Genomic DNA, 15256 nt, shown 5'->3' with positions numbered 1-15256 from the left:
AAAACTGATTGGCCATTGTTAACAAATACACTCTTTCAAAAGGATAGGAAACAAAAATGGCGGTGCAGTAACAATACCCTTCGGGAGCCAACTGCACTCCTGTATTCTTTCAGGGTAAAGTGCAGATTTGCAATATTTTATTCCACACATGTTACTCAGGCGCTTTCATAGAATACATTCAGGGAAATACCTGCCACCATGGCTAAACAATCCGACACGACCAGCGCCCTCCCGCTCACTTTAATAGCTACGTTTATTTTTCCGCCAAGAAGCTACGCCCACTCGCTCGCCATATAGTTACGGCGGGCAAAAATATAGTAACAAAAACGTTTTCTTTGAGAAAACAGGCAATAAATATCCTACGCCAACGTCACGAGCAAAGGGAAGTGATAAAAAAGAAGCAACAGGAGAAGCTACTACTCCGATGACGCAATTACGTCGTCGGCTGTCCGCGGGCCTTTTCCCGGTGCCGTGGACGCCCTCCGCCATGCGGCGGTCGGAAGTATTCGACACCTCGAACCCCGAAGACCCCGATAATTGTTCTCGGTCGACTTCGGCCACGGATCGAGTGGGGGGCGGAGTTCACCGCCTGTCGTTCTTGATGACGGGGTGCACGTAATGCACGCCCGCGCTGGCGCCGTCGGTGTGCTTCTTGTCGGCGGGCGCGATCCACGAGTCTCGAGCGCTCGTGACGATCGCCGTGGCGCTCGCGGTGAACACACTTTTTTTGTCCACTTTGTGGCCCATCTTGAGCAAGATACTAGCCTGCAGAAACGGAAGCCAGCACTGCCATGCAAATCAGCTTGAAAAAGGTGAGGTCGACTTTATTTTACGCAAGCGATGGTGGGGTAATATTGTTCACAAACTGCCAGCGTCTCAAGCTGAGCTGCAGTTTGTACGTATGTACAGTACGTTAACCAACTCGTGCTGTGCTTTGAAAAAATCTGCGGGTGCATTGCGAGAATGCCACCAACTTAGTATTGTTCACTGCCCTCCTGGGCAACTCAAAAAGTATCTCTTACTGTAAGCCTACGTAATTAATTAGCCACTTGTAAAGTATTGCTTTAAACGCAAAATCTTCTATGTAGAAGCTGTAGAGTCACTATTAGGAATATCCGAATAATTTGTTTTCCTGATGGGAGCTGCTGTGGTTGTAAAATGTCTCCGGGGCTGCAACGAAAGTGCATGGGACTCGAAAAAAGTACCACGTGGCTTAAAGCGTACGTGCAGCGACATTAGTGTCTTCAAACATGCTCAGAACGAATAAATGACACGGCGCGCTGACCGAAGACATGAAAGGACCTTGAGCAATGGAGATTCATCAAAAACAATGGTCTTGGCTTCCACTATTGCTGCAATATCTTTAAGGAGCAATGAAGCAAATGGAGCCATGGGCATTGCGATGTATAATGCATTGCAATTTTTGAAGCTCTGTCGGTGTTGCATGCTTTATTTTTTTGCCGTCGATAGACACCGTAATGGGTGAGGATGGTTTGATGGCAGATGGCGATGTATAGGAGACGACGGGTGTGGCCATCGCCTAGAATTTTTGCGTGCGACACATTCATGCCTTCGGTCTGCGTGCAGCATCGATCATTCGTCAGTAGCATGATTGAGGGCACTAAAGCAGCTGTACGCAAATGTCTAGTCCCCTTTCTTTTTTAATCTCGCGCAAGAATCCCAGCGCGACGTCAGTGCGACGTCATTTATTTCACAGTATTTTCTCGTATTTGGGCCGTTTCGGTGAGATAAAAGCTCTCACAACTTCCTAAGTTCGTTATTTGGCTCTCTTACAATGTACTGCATCTTTACCGACAAGACAAAAAGAAGGTAACTTAGGCCCGACCACACACCGTCAAAATCTATGACGCCACAGCAAGTTGGTGGGGGAACTTCAACGTGGTGTCGCCACCGGTGTATTTCGTTGTTGCCTTGTTTCTGGCTTGTCGAGCCACCTCTCATGGAAAAAGTGTCTTCTTGGTATATTTTGAAGACGTAATTTAATTACTAATACAGATAAACGCTTATTTTTACCCTATTTACGCGGCATTAGTTCAGCCGAGTCAAGCCGAACGGGATCACCGTGTTATCGTGTGCGACCGGCTATACGAACAGAGTGCAGGTTGGGGAGCGCGGCTCTCGTACCGGGTCGAACTTTAAATTCGGTGAGCCCACCTGGACCAAGTACCCGTCTTTGCCGAGTGTCGGGCGTACGGCCACGTTGGACGTGACACAGCTGTGGAGCGGGAACTCGGCCGCGCAGGCGAACAGCTGCAAAAATTAGGTGGTCACATCTCCTTGCTTATCGAGGCCCACACTCCATCGTAGCGGAAATAGCGCAGGAAACGATAAAGGCATACATGCAGCGCTGTGTCTATTGGAACAACACGGGCGGAACCGAGGGGCTCGATTTCTCGCTATACACAACCTCACGAAGCAAAGTGAAAATGAAGCCAAGGAGCGCGAAGCAAATATTATTTGTGGTTTGAATTGGAGTGCAGAAGTAATGAGGAAATCGTGAGTTGATCAGACCACCCGATTTAGGCAGGCGCTTTTACCTCGGTATACTATCATAGCGCGTACAAACGAGAACGCGTGAAGGCACACGAAAGACAAACACGGCGCTACACAGCGTACGTTACATAGCAACCGCCATGTCTGTCTCTGCGCCGTGTCCGTTTTTAATATCTTCGTCCTCGCTAGAATAGCATTCCGAGATGCCTAGCCAACAAGCTCGCATTGCAACACTAGCCGCTTTTACCGCCACGGTCCCCCAGTCCTACGACTTAGGTGTCGGACGGTGCTTTGTCCCGTGTTGGCTTTCTCCGAACCCCGAGTTGTCCCGGAATGCCTGCCCTTTGGTGCCGAAAAGGCTGTTCGTTTTCTCGGGTGTAGTAGTGCCACATTCAAACGAGACTACTGAAGAGGCAAAGCGAAACACTGCCGGAAGTGAGGAAGAAGCAGCCGCGAAGTCGTAATGCGGCTCGCAAGGCGAATGGCCTACCCTTGCTCTCCGATCTGCTATATGATCGCATCCATCCTAGAAGGCATGCCACATAACCGCTCGTACGTTTTCGTGACCAACATACAGCAGACTTCTAGTGCGTTGGCTAATGTAGGCTTTCTTCCTTGTTACGCATACGGTTATAAATATGGCGTTGGAAGCGCGCGGAATAATGGCGAAGCGCATTTGCTGAAGAGCGTAGTTTTCCTTCCCATAAAATAAACTTGGAATCCATCTTAAATTTCGTTTCCATCTCGCCCATTTGACGGGAGAATGTTGATTACTAACAGCGGGGAGAACTAACGCCAATGTTCTGAATTTCGCACCGAAACCACAGCGCCAAATCTTGAATGTGGCGTCACTGACTTCGTCCGTTTCAACCTAGGGAAAGTCTTGAAAGCTTGCCTGTTTGAGTCTGTTTTTACATTTTGATGTTATGTAACCCTTCTTTGTCGATAGAACATTAACTAGACTACCGTAAATCCAGTCAAACTGCTGATTCGGTCGAGTTGTTTCTGTATTGCGAAATGGTTTTTGCGCCAGAAGACTCGGACAAAGCGCTTCGTGTGTCTTGTAGCCTTCCTTTCTTTGTCCACGTCTCCTAATGCCAAAACAATTTCACGGGTAGATTAGAGTAGGCGTGGCCGAAAAGCCATGACGTCCCGGGTATACGGTGTGGCAAGGCCAATGTGACTTCGTCGTTGACTTGCTGTTTAGAGTAAAATTAATTATGGATTTTAAGGGCTCTATATTTACAGAACTAACTTGCTGGTAATTGAGCGCACCACTTTTTAAATGTCATGGCAATGTGCCAACTTGCTTCGAGGGCGCTTTGGTTACTACATTTGCATGCCGAGTACGAGGTCATTGTTTCGAGCAGTGGCGTAGCCAGAAATTTCGTTCGGGGGAGGGGGGGCTCACATTGCAGCTCGGCCTCCTCCTTAAGAGGAAACATTAGCTCAGGTGCTCCTATCTAAATACATGTAGAAAGAGAATTCGTTCGTCTTAGCAACCACTGCACCAAATTTGACGAGGTTTGTCGCGCTTAAACGAAAAACACAAATTCTAGTGGCTGTTGGTTTCGATTTTTCATTTAGGTTGTCACTCCTTTATTAAAGATTGACCAAAATCACAAATTTTCAGAAAACGATACTATCAAGTTTAAAACTTCGTAATTCAACAACGATAAATTATATCACAATTCTGTGAATTGCATATCACAGTACATTTACAGCGGGCAAAATTGATATGTTAGACATGAACCTAAAAAAAAAATTAAGCATTATGGAAATACGGCTTTTGCACAACCCTTGTACACAACGCAACCAATTCACGTAAGATACAAATTGACATATTGCATTTGTCCGCTTTGAATGGTCTATAAATGGATGCCGTTTACAGAACCGCAATATTTATTCTTGATGCAGAGCTATTAATTTGTAAACTTCGTGCTTCTATTTTTACGAACTTTCGAATTTTTCAAAATATTTAACACAAAGTTCAGGCCCTAAATCGAAATTCCGCTTCCAGCAGGCACTATAATTTAACTTCCTCTCTCAAATGCAACAAATTTCATTAAAGTGATCCAGGGGTTATCTCAGAAAAGCGTTTCTGCGTTTTACATGTATTTGAATAGGCGCATCGGAGTTGGGCCCGAGCTAAAACTTCCTCCTAAACAATTTGTCTAGGGATCAAATACACGAATAATAACTGCATTGCCATTGCCAGAGATGCTGCAAACAAATTCTTGAACGCTACGCACTGTCAAACGTAAAATATGTATTTTTTCATAAAAGAAAGTACTCGTCTGTGCCAAAAATTGTGCCCAAAATAACTGATATCAATGCTTCCATGTTTTTTGTCTATTTAATAACTAAAGAAAATATCACATGAACTTTAGAACTATATCAGTTCTAAATCAGCAAAGCAGTGCATGCCGCTGATATGAAAAATGTAAAGGCCATGAAATGAACAACTTGAGGACGAATACCGTATTTTCGCGATTCTAAGCACCCCCCGATTCTAAGCAACCTCCCCCTCCCCCTCCCCCCTCTATATCCGCGAGAAAGTTAGGAAAAAAGTTTGCATGCGAATCTAAGCACCCCCCTATTAGTTAGGAAGAGCGCGTAGCCAAGGCTGTCAAACGCGCTTGCTCACTCTGGAATCATTGTTCGGCGGACCTGCAGGCACGCGGTGGATGCTTCTGTTGGACGCGTTTCACGGCCATCTGACCCCGGAGGTAAAGACAAAGCTTCGTAACATCAATAGCGACGTGGTTGTGATTCCGGTTGGCATGACGCCAGTGCTGCAACCCCTCGACGTTTCAGTCAACAAGACCTTCAAAGCCAATCTCCAACACGAGTACGAAGAGTGGGGGCGAAACCCTGACCGGAAGAAGACGCCGACGGGAAAGCTGCAGAAAGCGTCCCCGTCAACTATCGCAAAGTGGATTTCGGACGTGTGGAAGCAGGTTCAAGTGGACGTTGTGGTCAAATCATTTAAGAAGTGCTCGATCACAAACAACTTCGACGGAACGGAAGACGACCTGCTGTGGGATACCGAGAGCAGCGGTTCAAGCGGTGCGACGAACACGAGTGGCAGTGATAGTGACTGAGCATCCTACACAAGCGGTGGGTTCACTGTCTGCACCGATTTTTCTTTTGAATGTTTACAAAATAAAATATTATTTCTCACACCCATCTCGTCGTGATGTCGCAGCGAAAAGAGGGAGGGGGGGGGGGTCATTCTAGATTTTTCGAGTCTAAGCACCCCCCCCCCCTCACTTTGGGCATCACGATGGTGAAAACAAGGGGATGCTTAGAATCGAGTAAACACGGTATTGTTAATGAAACTTTGGCATTCAAGATCCTTGCTTACATTCTTGTACATTTGAAACGGCCAGTGAAAAATCTCAATGACGCTGTCATTTGTTCCAATGTATTACGCAGGAGTCAGCGGTCATGTATCGTGAGTAATTGCACCGAAATTATTGTCGCAACAGAGAGCACGTATAGAAAGCATGAGTTCTGCAAAATATACGAGGGCGCGTCCAATGAAAGTGAGCCAATGCCAATATATGACAAACGGGGTACTTTATTTAAATGTAGGCTCCATGAGTATTTAGATATTTGACCCATTAATTACGAGTCGCGTGATTCCCGTCTCACAAAGCTCCTTGGGTTGCCGCTTCAAAAAGTCTGGAACTGACCCTTTCACGTCATCGTCCGATACGAATCTGGTTCCCTTGAGCTGTTTTTTCGGTTGCCCCAAAATGTCGAAGTCGCAAGGCGACAGGTCTGAGATGTACGGTGGATGTTGCAGTGTTTCCACTTGAACTTTGCCAGTTTTGTATTAACCACATAAGCGACGTGACAAGATGACCCAATCCGTCAATTTTCCACGTAGTTTGTTCTTGATTGCGACACGCAGCTGGTCCAGCGTTTCGCAACATCGGAAACAATTGATAGTCTCTTTAGATTTAGCACATTTAGCAAATTCTATCAGTAATGGCTCCTGACGATCGAAAAAAAAAAGTCAACGACACAATTCTGGCGGAAATGACAGCCTTTGCTTCCTTTGGCGGTGGTGATTTCCAATGCTTCCACTGTAAACTCTGCCGTCGTGTTTAAGGCTCGTAGTAGTGACATGATGGTTCGTCCCTGATCACAATTGCATACAAGAAATCGTCACCCTCATTGTGATACCGGATCAGATGAGTAAAGGCAGCGCCGAACTTCTCCCTCTTCTGGTGGTGGTTCAAAATCTTGGGCATCCATTGCGCACACAAGAGCCGATAATCGAGAGGTTCATGAATTATGGCGTGAACCGAACCATGACTGATGTTCACACGCTCTGCCAGTTCATCGATGCTTGTCCTCCGTTCTTGTCTCATCAGCTCATCAACCTTCGCAATTTTGTTAGCGGTGATTGCACGATGGCTTTGGCCCGGTCTCGGATCGTCTTTGCAACTTTCACGTCCTTCTTTGGACCATTTGCTCCAGCGCTTCACGTTGGCCAATGAACTGCAATGTTCAATGTACACGTCAGCCATACGGCAACTAATTTCTTTTTTTGGGAAACACCTTCAGCTGTCAAAAACCTAACGGTACCACGCTGCTCAACTTCTAGAGCGTCCATTACGTCGCGCAACCATGTTCAACCCAGTGTATGAGATTTATCCTCCCACCTACACGTCACTTTCGTAAATGAGAGATGCCTGCGTGCTACGCGCATGCCTCGCAGATAATGAACTGAACCATATTTGCGCGGGATGGGTAGGCTCACTTTCATTTGACTCGCCCTTGTACATTAGAAACGCGAAGATGCAATGGAATATACTAATGCGCAGATACAGCTTGATAAAGGGCAAAAAAGTGTCTCTGGAAACAAAGTTCATTGCACGTATACACAAAATCTCGCAACAAGATATTTAAATATACGTATAAGTCTCCAATAAATCTACGTATCTAAGAAAAAAATCACTGTATATAATGTCTCAAACAAGGCAAATAAACATGTGAAATCACAGATTCACAGAACCCTAGCTCCCGCCCCCATTCTATCCACTCCCCCCAATGTATCGCGCGCGACGGAAGGCGGCGCGCTTGCTCCGTCCTTTTCTCTCTTGCGCAAACAAGGCTGAGCCACCATCGTCGGCTCACCCATTCCCCCGCCCCCCCCCCCCCCTTTTCACTCGCACATACACCATGCGGCGCACGGTCACAATGTTATCGCCCTCGGACTTTATACGAAACATGAGGGCGACGACGACGACAGAAATGCGCCTGAGTGTCCATGCGCCTGAATGTCCATATAATTTCTATCAAAGTAATATAATAAGAGTATCCGGCAACTGAAGCGTCCCACGGCCCATTACTTTGCTCAAAAGAAGTAACAAAATCAAACTTTCACCGTAACAAAATCAAACTTTCACCGTGCGGCAATTCGCTGCGCCACAACAATGTTTTTCTTTTCTTTTTTTTTCCCTTCTGTGGGGCGGGGGCACCGAAATAAAAAAACGCAAAGGAAAGTATGTCGCCCATAATCGAATGCCTACTTCGGGCACCTATTGTGGCTACCAAAGGAATATTGAAGAAAACGCGAGACGTTTGGTCCACTGAAAAACATGTGCATACTGCTCGGTATCCTAAACCGGCGAGACAAGACTTTCTGGAGAGGTTGCACTCAAGCGAACGTGGTGCAATCCGTCGAGTGCCCACAGTGATGGCGGCGAGCGACCATTGTTTCTTTTTCTCGTCTGCTAGCCAGAAAGCGTCCAAAACTTTGCTAGGCAAAAATGCATTCGGCCAGAGAAAGCCGAACGCGCACCGAAGTTCGCCGCGTAGTGGTCAGGGCAACAGGAGAAAAATGCATGCGCTCTGGCTGGCTCTGGCAGCCTGTGAGTAGCGAGTACAAAAAAATTGAAGAGGCTCAATGTGTCCTCGCGAATAAGAGTCAAAGTAGAAAAAATAAATAAGAACGTAGTTACCTTCGTCGGCTTCAGTGTCTTGACATGGATGCTTTGGCGCAGGTGAAAGAAAAAATGTTGGTATTTTTTTATGTGACATGACGGCGCGAATGAACCACCACAACGCTTCGTCTCATGGGACCTCGCTGCGTGCATTGTTAACTTGTCTGATAATGTGTTGGTTTGGCTTGTCTCGTATGTTCTGATGGAAGACTTTAGAAAAGTCAATGCACCTTTGGCGTCAGATATTTATAGGAACATTAAACCCACAAAGTTCAGCAATTGAAAATCTAAAGCACACGTTGGAAATGTCAGTGCACCTTTCGCATCAAAAGTTTATGAGAACTTTATACCCATAAAGTTTCGAAATTGACATCCACGTGCTCCGTAGATTCCGCGGCCTTCGCGAGATGCCGCGGCGAGCCCGTTCGCCATCAAAACGCCCTTGAAACTTTGTGCTCGGATGGGGCTGCTTGCGTTATGTGACTCCCGGTGCATGGGCGTTGCCACGAAAGCCAGCCCAAGTTCGCAATTTTTGCGCTGAAATCTCTTTTCGAGCGTGAAAAAAAAAAAGCATTCTAGACAAAATCCAGAATGATTTCCGGCGCCGGGGGCTGCTTTGGTCGGCGGTGCATGGACAGCACGAAAGAATTTCGGAAAAATTTTGGAAGACTTGAAGCGATGACTTATGATCGCTTCAAGTCTTCATTTTCCTTTATGATTTTTTGTTCAACGTTCGCTTAATTTGAGCACGCTCGAACACCCGCGCTTTGTAACTTTAGAGCACGGCGGCCCAAGTGGTTCTCTGACCTGAGCCATAGCCGAGATACCGGCTGTCCCTCCGCTGCTTCCGAAAACAGCGTGTATCTGCCGTTTGCCGCCGGTAATGTTGGTGATGAGAGATGGTATCATGGAGGTCAGGGGTTGCTTGCCTGGCGCCAGTACGTTGTTAGGCGACGGCTGCCTCCCATATTGGCCTCTGGGATCCGGGAAAGAACCCATGTAACTGTTCATCAGGATCCCCGAGCTCGTCCAGTACTTGCAGCCAAATCTGTCAAACGGCAATTGAATAGTTTGAGACCATGAGGGCCCATGTTTCATGACGACCACTTTTAGTTTCCTCTCTTTTTTTCTCGTCATACACCACGCCGAGTGATCGATAACGGTAGAAAAGGCGTCGCGGCAGCGGGCGACCGAATGAAGATCGAAAAGAATGGAAAATGAAACGAATTCAAGGGAAAACACGCGCCACTAGTAGTTGGTGGCCAATTAATAACGCGATGGCGGATACCCTGCTGTCCAACTCAACGAGAACTTTTACAGATGCACCAGCCAAAGTATGCTCGCTCCATTGCGTGACGTTACGGCAGAGGCTCATCGGCAACTCTCGGGACTTTGTTCTAAGTACGAGGGCACGGAGGACAGACGCGGTGCTGTTTTGTTGCTTGGAGCCCGTGCTGAATGTTTTGAATTGCCACCAGTTTTATTCCCCGGTGACATGCCCGGTTGCAACGCCACCATCATTTGGACACGTGGGCTTCTCAACGCAGCTCCACTAGCAGTTTAGGTATAGTTTGGCGAGCACTGCGGAAAGATTGGCGCAACGCATCGGCGGTGACAGAAGTTTCAGATGTCTTTAGATATATGCGAGTCACGCTCCCGTCTACCTTCCTCCATGGCAGCTACGGTGTTGAGCAGGGGATATGTATGGCTGCGCAGTCGGAGGTTTACAGAATATTGCAGTGGTCCAGATCTCGGCATTTCTGAAAACGCATTCATCACCAGGCTCCCGAAAGAATAAAATGAAATGGAGGTTGGTAAACGTGTAACATCAGTATAGTTGTCTGGAGTCTAGTTGTCTGTCTCAGGTGCTTGAGAAGAAATTAAGGAGTGCGCAGCTGGTTATTCAACATACGTATAGAACAGCGCTAAGAACACGACAAGCGAGATGCCTATCGACAACGCGCACAGAATACATGCCCGAGTGGATAATTAAATTATCGATGCTCACGTGCATGGAAGTTCTTTACACTTTCTTCAACATTTGTAAAAGCCGTACACCACTAATCGTATCGATAATTCTATTGCAAGTTTATTTCCTCTACGCTAATATTCTCTCAATATAATTGTCATCGTACCATAGCACAGAAAATAAACGTCGGAGAAATATATATATTATATATATTGTCGCAGCGTCGGAAGCTCGAGATGGATGGTGCTGCATGGCGGATGTTAGTTTGTGGTGCGATTTCTCTGGTTAACTCCGATAGCCAACGAGACTCTAGCCTACTAAATAGACGTGGGGCCTTAGAGGAACAAGCGGCTTCTAGCTGCACGAAACAGAGCAACAACATGTCCGTGATGACCTTAGGTGTCCAGGGCTGCAGGCGCCCTACACTGAAGGAAACAGCATGTCTTTATCCCTGTCTGAAAAGGCGGGGTAACCCGTAGAATTTTTTTCAAGATTAGGATAGAGGCTTGCAATCGTTCCCCTTGAACGGGAAATTACCAGTAAGCGCGAGCTATAAGCTCGCGTTGATTACGTCCCTGCCCTTTGTACACACTGCCCGTCGCTACTACCGATTGATTTAGTAAGGTGTGCGGATCGACATACACCGGGTGTCCCAGTTAACTTGGATCAAGATTTAAAAAAAAAATTGATGCGTGCTAGAGAAATCGTACCGACTGTATAGTAGCGGTAGTCGTGTGTACTTACAGCCAGTGTCTTCTTCATCACAAAGTAGTTATTAATTTATTTTAATTAGGGAACTTTATTATTATTCCTTGAATCGTAGATATGTAAATTACAATGTTGTAGGGCACCTTAAATAACCTCCGAATCAAGCATTTATTTCGTGCTGAAGTGTGCCTGGTTGGTTTTTCCAAGAAGAAAAGAGAAGTCCGCGAAATACGCGAAATATGAAATGCAGCGTTCCTAGTTAAAGGACACAATAGACGTAAAGCACTGCTGTGGAACTGGCGTCCATCTCGTCTACCTTTTATTCTCACTTCATTCTTCTCTTCTGTCCCCAGGTTTCCGCACTTCTTCATCTTCTATTCGAAGGTTCATACTGCTTCACTCTTCCAGGTTTCTTTTGCTAACCCCTCCTAAGGGGATACTTGAAAACGTTTCCAATCGATGCACACTCGACTGAGCCCCGTTCAACAAAGTACCACACAGTCTTCAATATATTTTTTTTTTGAGTGGCTGTCTTTGTCACAGAGTGAGTACCATAAAATTTGGCACTGGATTCTCTTACTCCTTTCCTAACTAGAATGAGGTCGGTGACTTGAATGTCTGGAATATCTTAGCAATGTCTCTTGTCAAAATTTTTTTCACTCGTTTACGGTACCTCGCCTCTTGCGATTTTTGTTTCCTCTCCTCGACGTTCTTGAGATTTTCTAACAGCCCCATTTCACGGTCCGCCTGAAGAATAGGGGTTTCTTCTGAAGAAGCGAACTGCGGGCTGCATCCCAAGCCACTGGTGTAGGAACGATTGTGAGGCCTTACAGCTGCTTCTAAAGAGCATTTCCATCCATCAGGGAAACTATCGTACATCCTGATGTATTGTTTCACATCTCGTATAGCACGCTCTGCAAGGCTGTTCGCCGCGCGATGGTATGGCGCACATAATTTGATTGATATAGTGTGGTCTCGAGCCCATCTTGCTAGTTTTTCACTCTTGAACGCTGGACCGTTGTCACATACGATCGTCCTGGTTGTCCTAAACATATCCCGTTCGAGAAGGGCGATGACACTATTCGCATTTTCTTTTCCTGCTCGTGCCCCGACCATCCTGGTGCATTCATCTATGGCCAAAAGAAAAGCTTGCGTTTTTCGGACTCCTTCTCGTTTCTTATTTAGCTCGGCGAAATCCAGCTGTATTACTTCAAAAGGCACGTTCGAGTGGGAAGGTATTATCATGGCGTCCGTAGGCTGCTTACATTTCACTTTGTTGACTTGACAAATGTGGCATGAACGAACATAATGATTGACGTCTTCTTTCACGTGAGGCCACGTAAATCTCTTGATTAGCTTGTTGTAGGTGCACCAAAATACATTGTGTTTTCCAGATTCTGGGCTATCGTGCGGCTATACGCTTGGGAGCGCTTGAGCAGCGGCGCGCGAGCGCGCATCTATTTCGCATTTTGGATGTTTCGCGCGCTTTTGTTTTTTTCTCGGAAAAACCAACAAGGCAAAGCCGAGCACGGAACGAATGCTTTGATTAGGAAGTTATTTGAGGTGCCCTACAACATCGGAATTGACATGTTTGCGATTCAAGCAATAATTAAATTATTCGGAAATAAAAGCAAATAATTAATACTTCGTGATGGAAAAAATACTGGTTGTAAATGCACTCGACTACGGCTACTATATATGCAGTCGGTACGGTTTCTCTAGAGCTGTGGGATATTGTTTAAAATCTTCGTACAAGCTATCTGCCACACCCGGTGTGTGTGTATATCAATATATATATATATATGTATGTATATATATGTGGATATGGATATGGAGAGAGGGAGAGCAACAAAGGTGACGTATTCGCTTATACAAGAACGATGCGTGTATACCTCGTAAATCAACATTAGAGAGCTCCCCGAGAGAATCTTGTACTCGGGCTGAAGCAACAGACCCCAAAATTAGGTATAAAGGTATAAGGGCTATAGGAACGTACGCGTCCATCTTGGGAAGAATTCGACTGTATACTATGGTTGCAACGAAGGTGGTGCAACGAAGAACCCAGTGGGTGCAACGAAGAACCCACAAAAGAGAACTTCAGTGCAACCGTTAACAATGGAAATTGTTTCACCGCCTGGCCTTGAACTACGCATAAGGTTACCATATCAACAACGTAATCAAAGTAACTAATTATAGAAGCGAGCCTAGAAGTTGTAGTCGTTGCAAAATCTAAGAAGGCGAACAGCTACCGGCGATACTGCTGTTACCGAGATTCTGCGTTCGTGTCCTGCGCCCCCCCCCCTCCCCACGCTCACCTTTCCTTCGATTCGCCCAATATTCAGATAAAAATAGACGAATCAGGGGCCGTGGGCACAAAGTAATGCCTAAAATACACAAACAAACGGACAAACAATGCCCGCTTACTCGTGGTTCAAGCCCGCAGTTACGGATATCGCGTTGCCTTCAGCGTCTCGGATGGAAAGATGCGCTCCGCCGAAGTCTTCGTCCTGGACATAGGTGCCTCCGTAATCTTCATAACTACCGAGGGGGTGCTGAGATGAGACGCGGGTGTCGAACTGCTTCTGTATCTTCGAAAGAAGCTTGTCCTGGTCCTGCGGCGCGATGTGAACAAACGTAAAAAGAGACCTCGTGGTTCCCGTATTTTTCGTGAACGCGGCAAGAAGTGGCTCCTTGACCCAGAGAGCACGCGATGCTGCAGTCATATCCCTAAGTAAAGACTGAACCCAGCAGCACGCTATGCGTGTCCTCTATAAAATGCCTCTCTTCATATACCACCGGAAATTGCTGTTATCAGAGTTTTGGAAATCGCCGAGCGTATAGTCAGCATAATTATACTTTGTTGTGCTGCTCGAAGAGGACGTTACATTGGTAAAATACGCAATTGAAAAATTCAACGATGCAGTGTACTGTGACAAATCTAGAATGGCACCCCTGGTCTCCTCTCGCGGGGTGTCAGGGATTTCGTTGCCGCTGCCAAAAGCGCCCGTGATCGCGTGAGATTCCGTAGACGCATACATTTTGTTCTTATAGCGAAGCAGTTAAAAGAGCCTCGATACGTATTTTTGGACACTAGGACACATTCAAGGGTCTAAAGCAATGGCCGCAAGCATGGCGGCTGACGACCGCTGGCAATACGTCTCAATTTGAGGCAAGCGTCGGTGTCGAATTGTTGAACTTGGCGTCATCGACATTTCGGGACATCATGACACGGCGTAAAATTTGCTGATCTCATGTATAGAAATGAGACTGGGTATGGTGACGTTGTACTCATCCAAATAATAAATCAGTGCTGAGCGCGTTTTCTCTGGCTGGGCGCGGCAGCCGCAGCGCCCGTAGCAACGGAGCAAGCGAATGCGTCGTCATATGATCGGGCATCCTCATCGCGTACACCCCACACTTGTTTGTTGGAACAAATATTGAAGTAATTTAGCCATTCTCAGGAGCTTGCGAGTATTTTTTACAGCGTGGCTGGTAATGCGACTACAATCGCCAGAGAATGCGGTGTCTTCATGGTGTCAAAAAATGCTAGATCATTCGCCGAGTTTATATTTAGAGGAAACACTGGGCATGCTGGGAAAATATGAAGGCAAATATTTGAATGCGTGGTTTAATTAGGAGCTACGTAAAAATTTCTAAGCCAACGTCTTTGCTAATTTAGAAGAGTTATATGAAACGCTTACAAAGCTTCCCTATTACGGCGAGAGGCTGCAACAATTTTATACTTGGAAAGAATAGCGGCTACGTTATGGGTGACGTAGCAAAACTTTGGTAGGCACTATACTGGAAGACATTGCCGCAGCCTTCGAGACCAAATTTCGTAATTAACGGGGATAAATATTATGGATGATGTGTATAGGTAGTTAAAAGTGTGCGGGCTAAAAATGTCTTTCACAAGTAGTTCAAAGCGTCATAGGCGGCCAAAGTTTTAAAGTGTGCTGTTTAATAGCAGGCGCCAGAAAGTCTCAATACAAAATTGAATTTAGAGTTTGCGCAGTAACTGCCCAAAAGGAATACTCCCAGTGAAAATCGGGCTGTGATTCCGTGAAGTCGCACATGCCTGCCTTTTTCTAAGGTATAGCGGGTT

At 46.2% G+C, this 15256-nt stretch overlaps 1 protein-coding gene across 13 annotated transcripts in view; it reads right to left on the bottom strand.

Moving 5' to 3' along the window:
* Positions 1 to 120: 120 nt before the first annotated feature.
* The window catches only part of LOC135919813 (glutathione hydrolase 1 proenzyme-like), a 39831-nt gene continuing 24695 nt past the window's right edge, over positions 121 to 15256 (bottom strand). For 5 of the 13 annotated variants that reach the window (XM_065453756.2, XM_065453780.2, XM_065453767.2 and 2 more), the window contains 4 exons: positions 13576 to 13763; positions 9282 to 9522; positions 2146 to 2271; positions 440 to 765 (listed from right to left, as the gene is read on the bottom strand). In XM_065453756.2, the coding sequence (XP_065309828.1) occupies positions 583 to 765; positions 2146 to 2271; positions 9282 to 9522; positions 13576 to 13763 (738 nt within the window). In that variant the 3' untranslated portion in view covers positions 440 to 582. Of the gene's footprint in view, positions 766 to 2145; positions 2272 to 9281; positions 9523 to 13575; positions 13764 to 15256 lie in introns of all 13 variants that reach the window. The other 8 variants (XM_065453774.2, XM_065453787.2, XM_070534561.1 and 5 more) reach the window with 8 other exon arrangements.

The sequence above is a fragment of the Dermacentor albipictus genome, chromosome 2, assembly GCF_038994185.2.
Source record: "Dermacentor albipictus isolate Rhodes 1998 colony chromosome 2, USDA_Dalb.pri_finalv2, whole genome shotgun sequence".
Taxonomy (NCBI): domain Eukaryota; kingdom Metazoa; phylum Arthropoda; class Arachnida; order Ixodida; family Ixodidae; genus Dermacentor; species Dermacentor albipictus.
The sequence above is the reverse complement of the archived record's forward strand: the minus strand, read 5'-3'. Positions and strand labels throughout refer to the sequence as shown.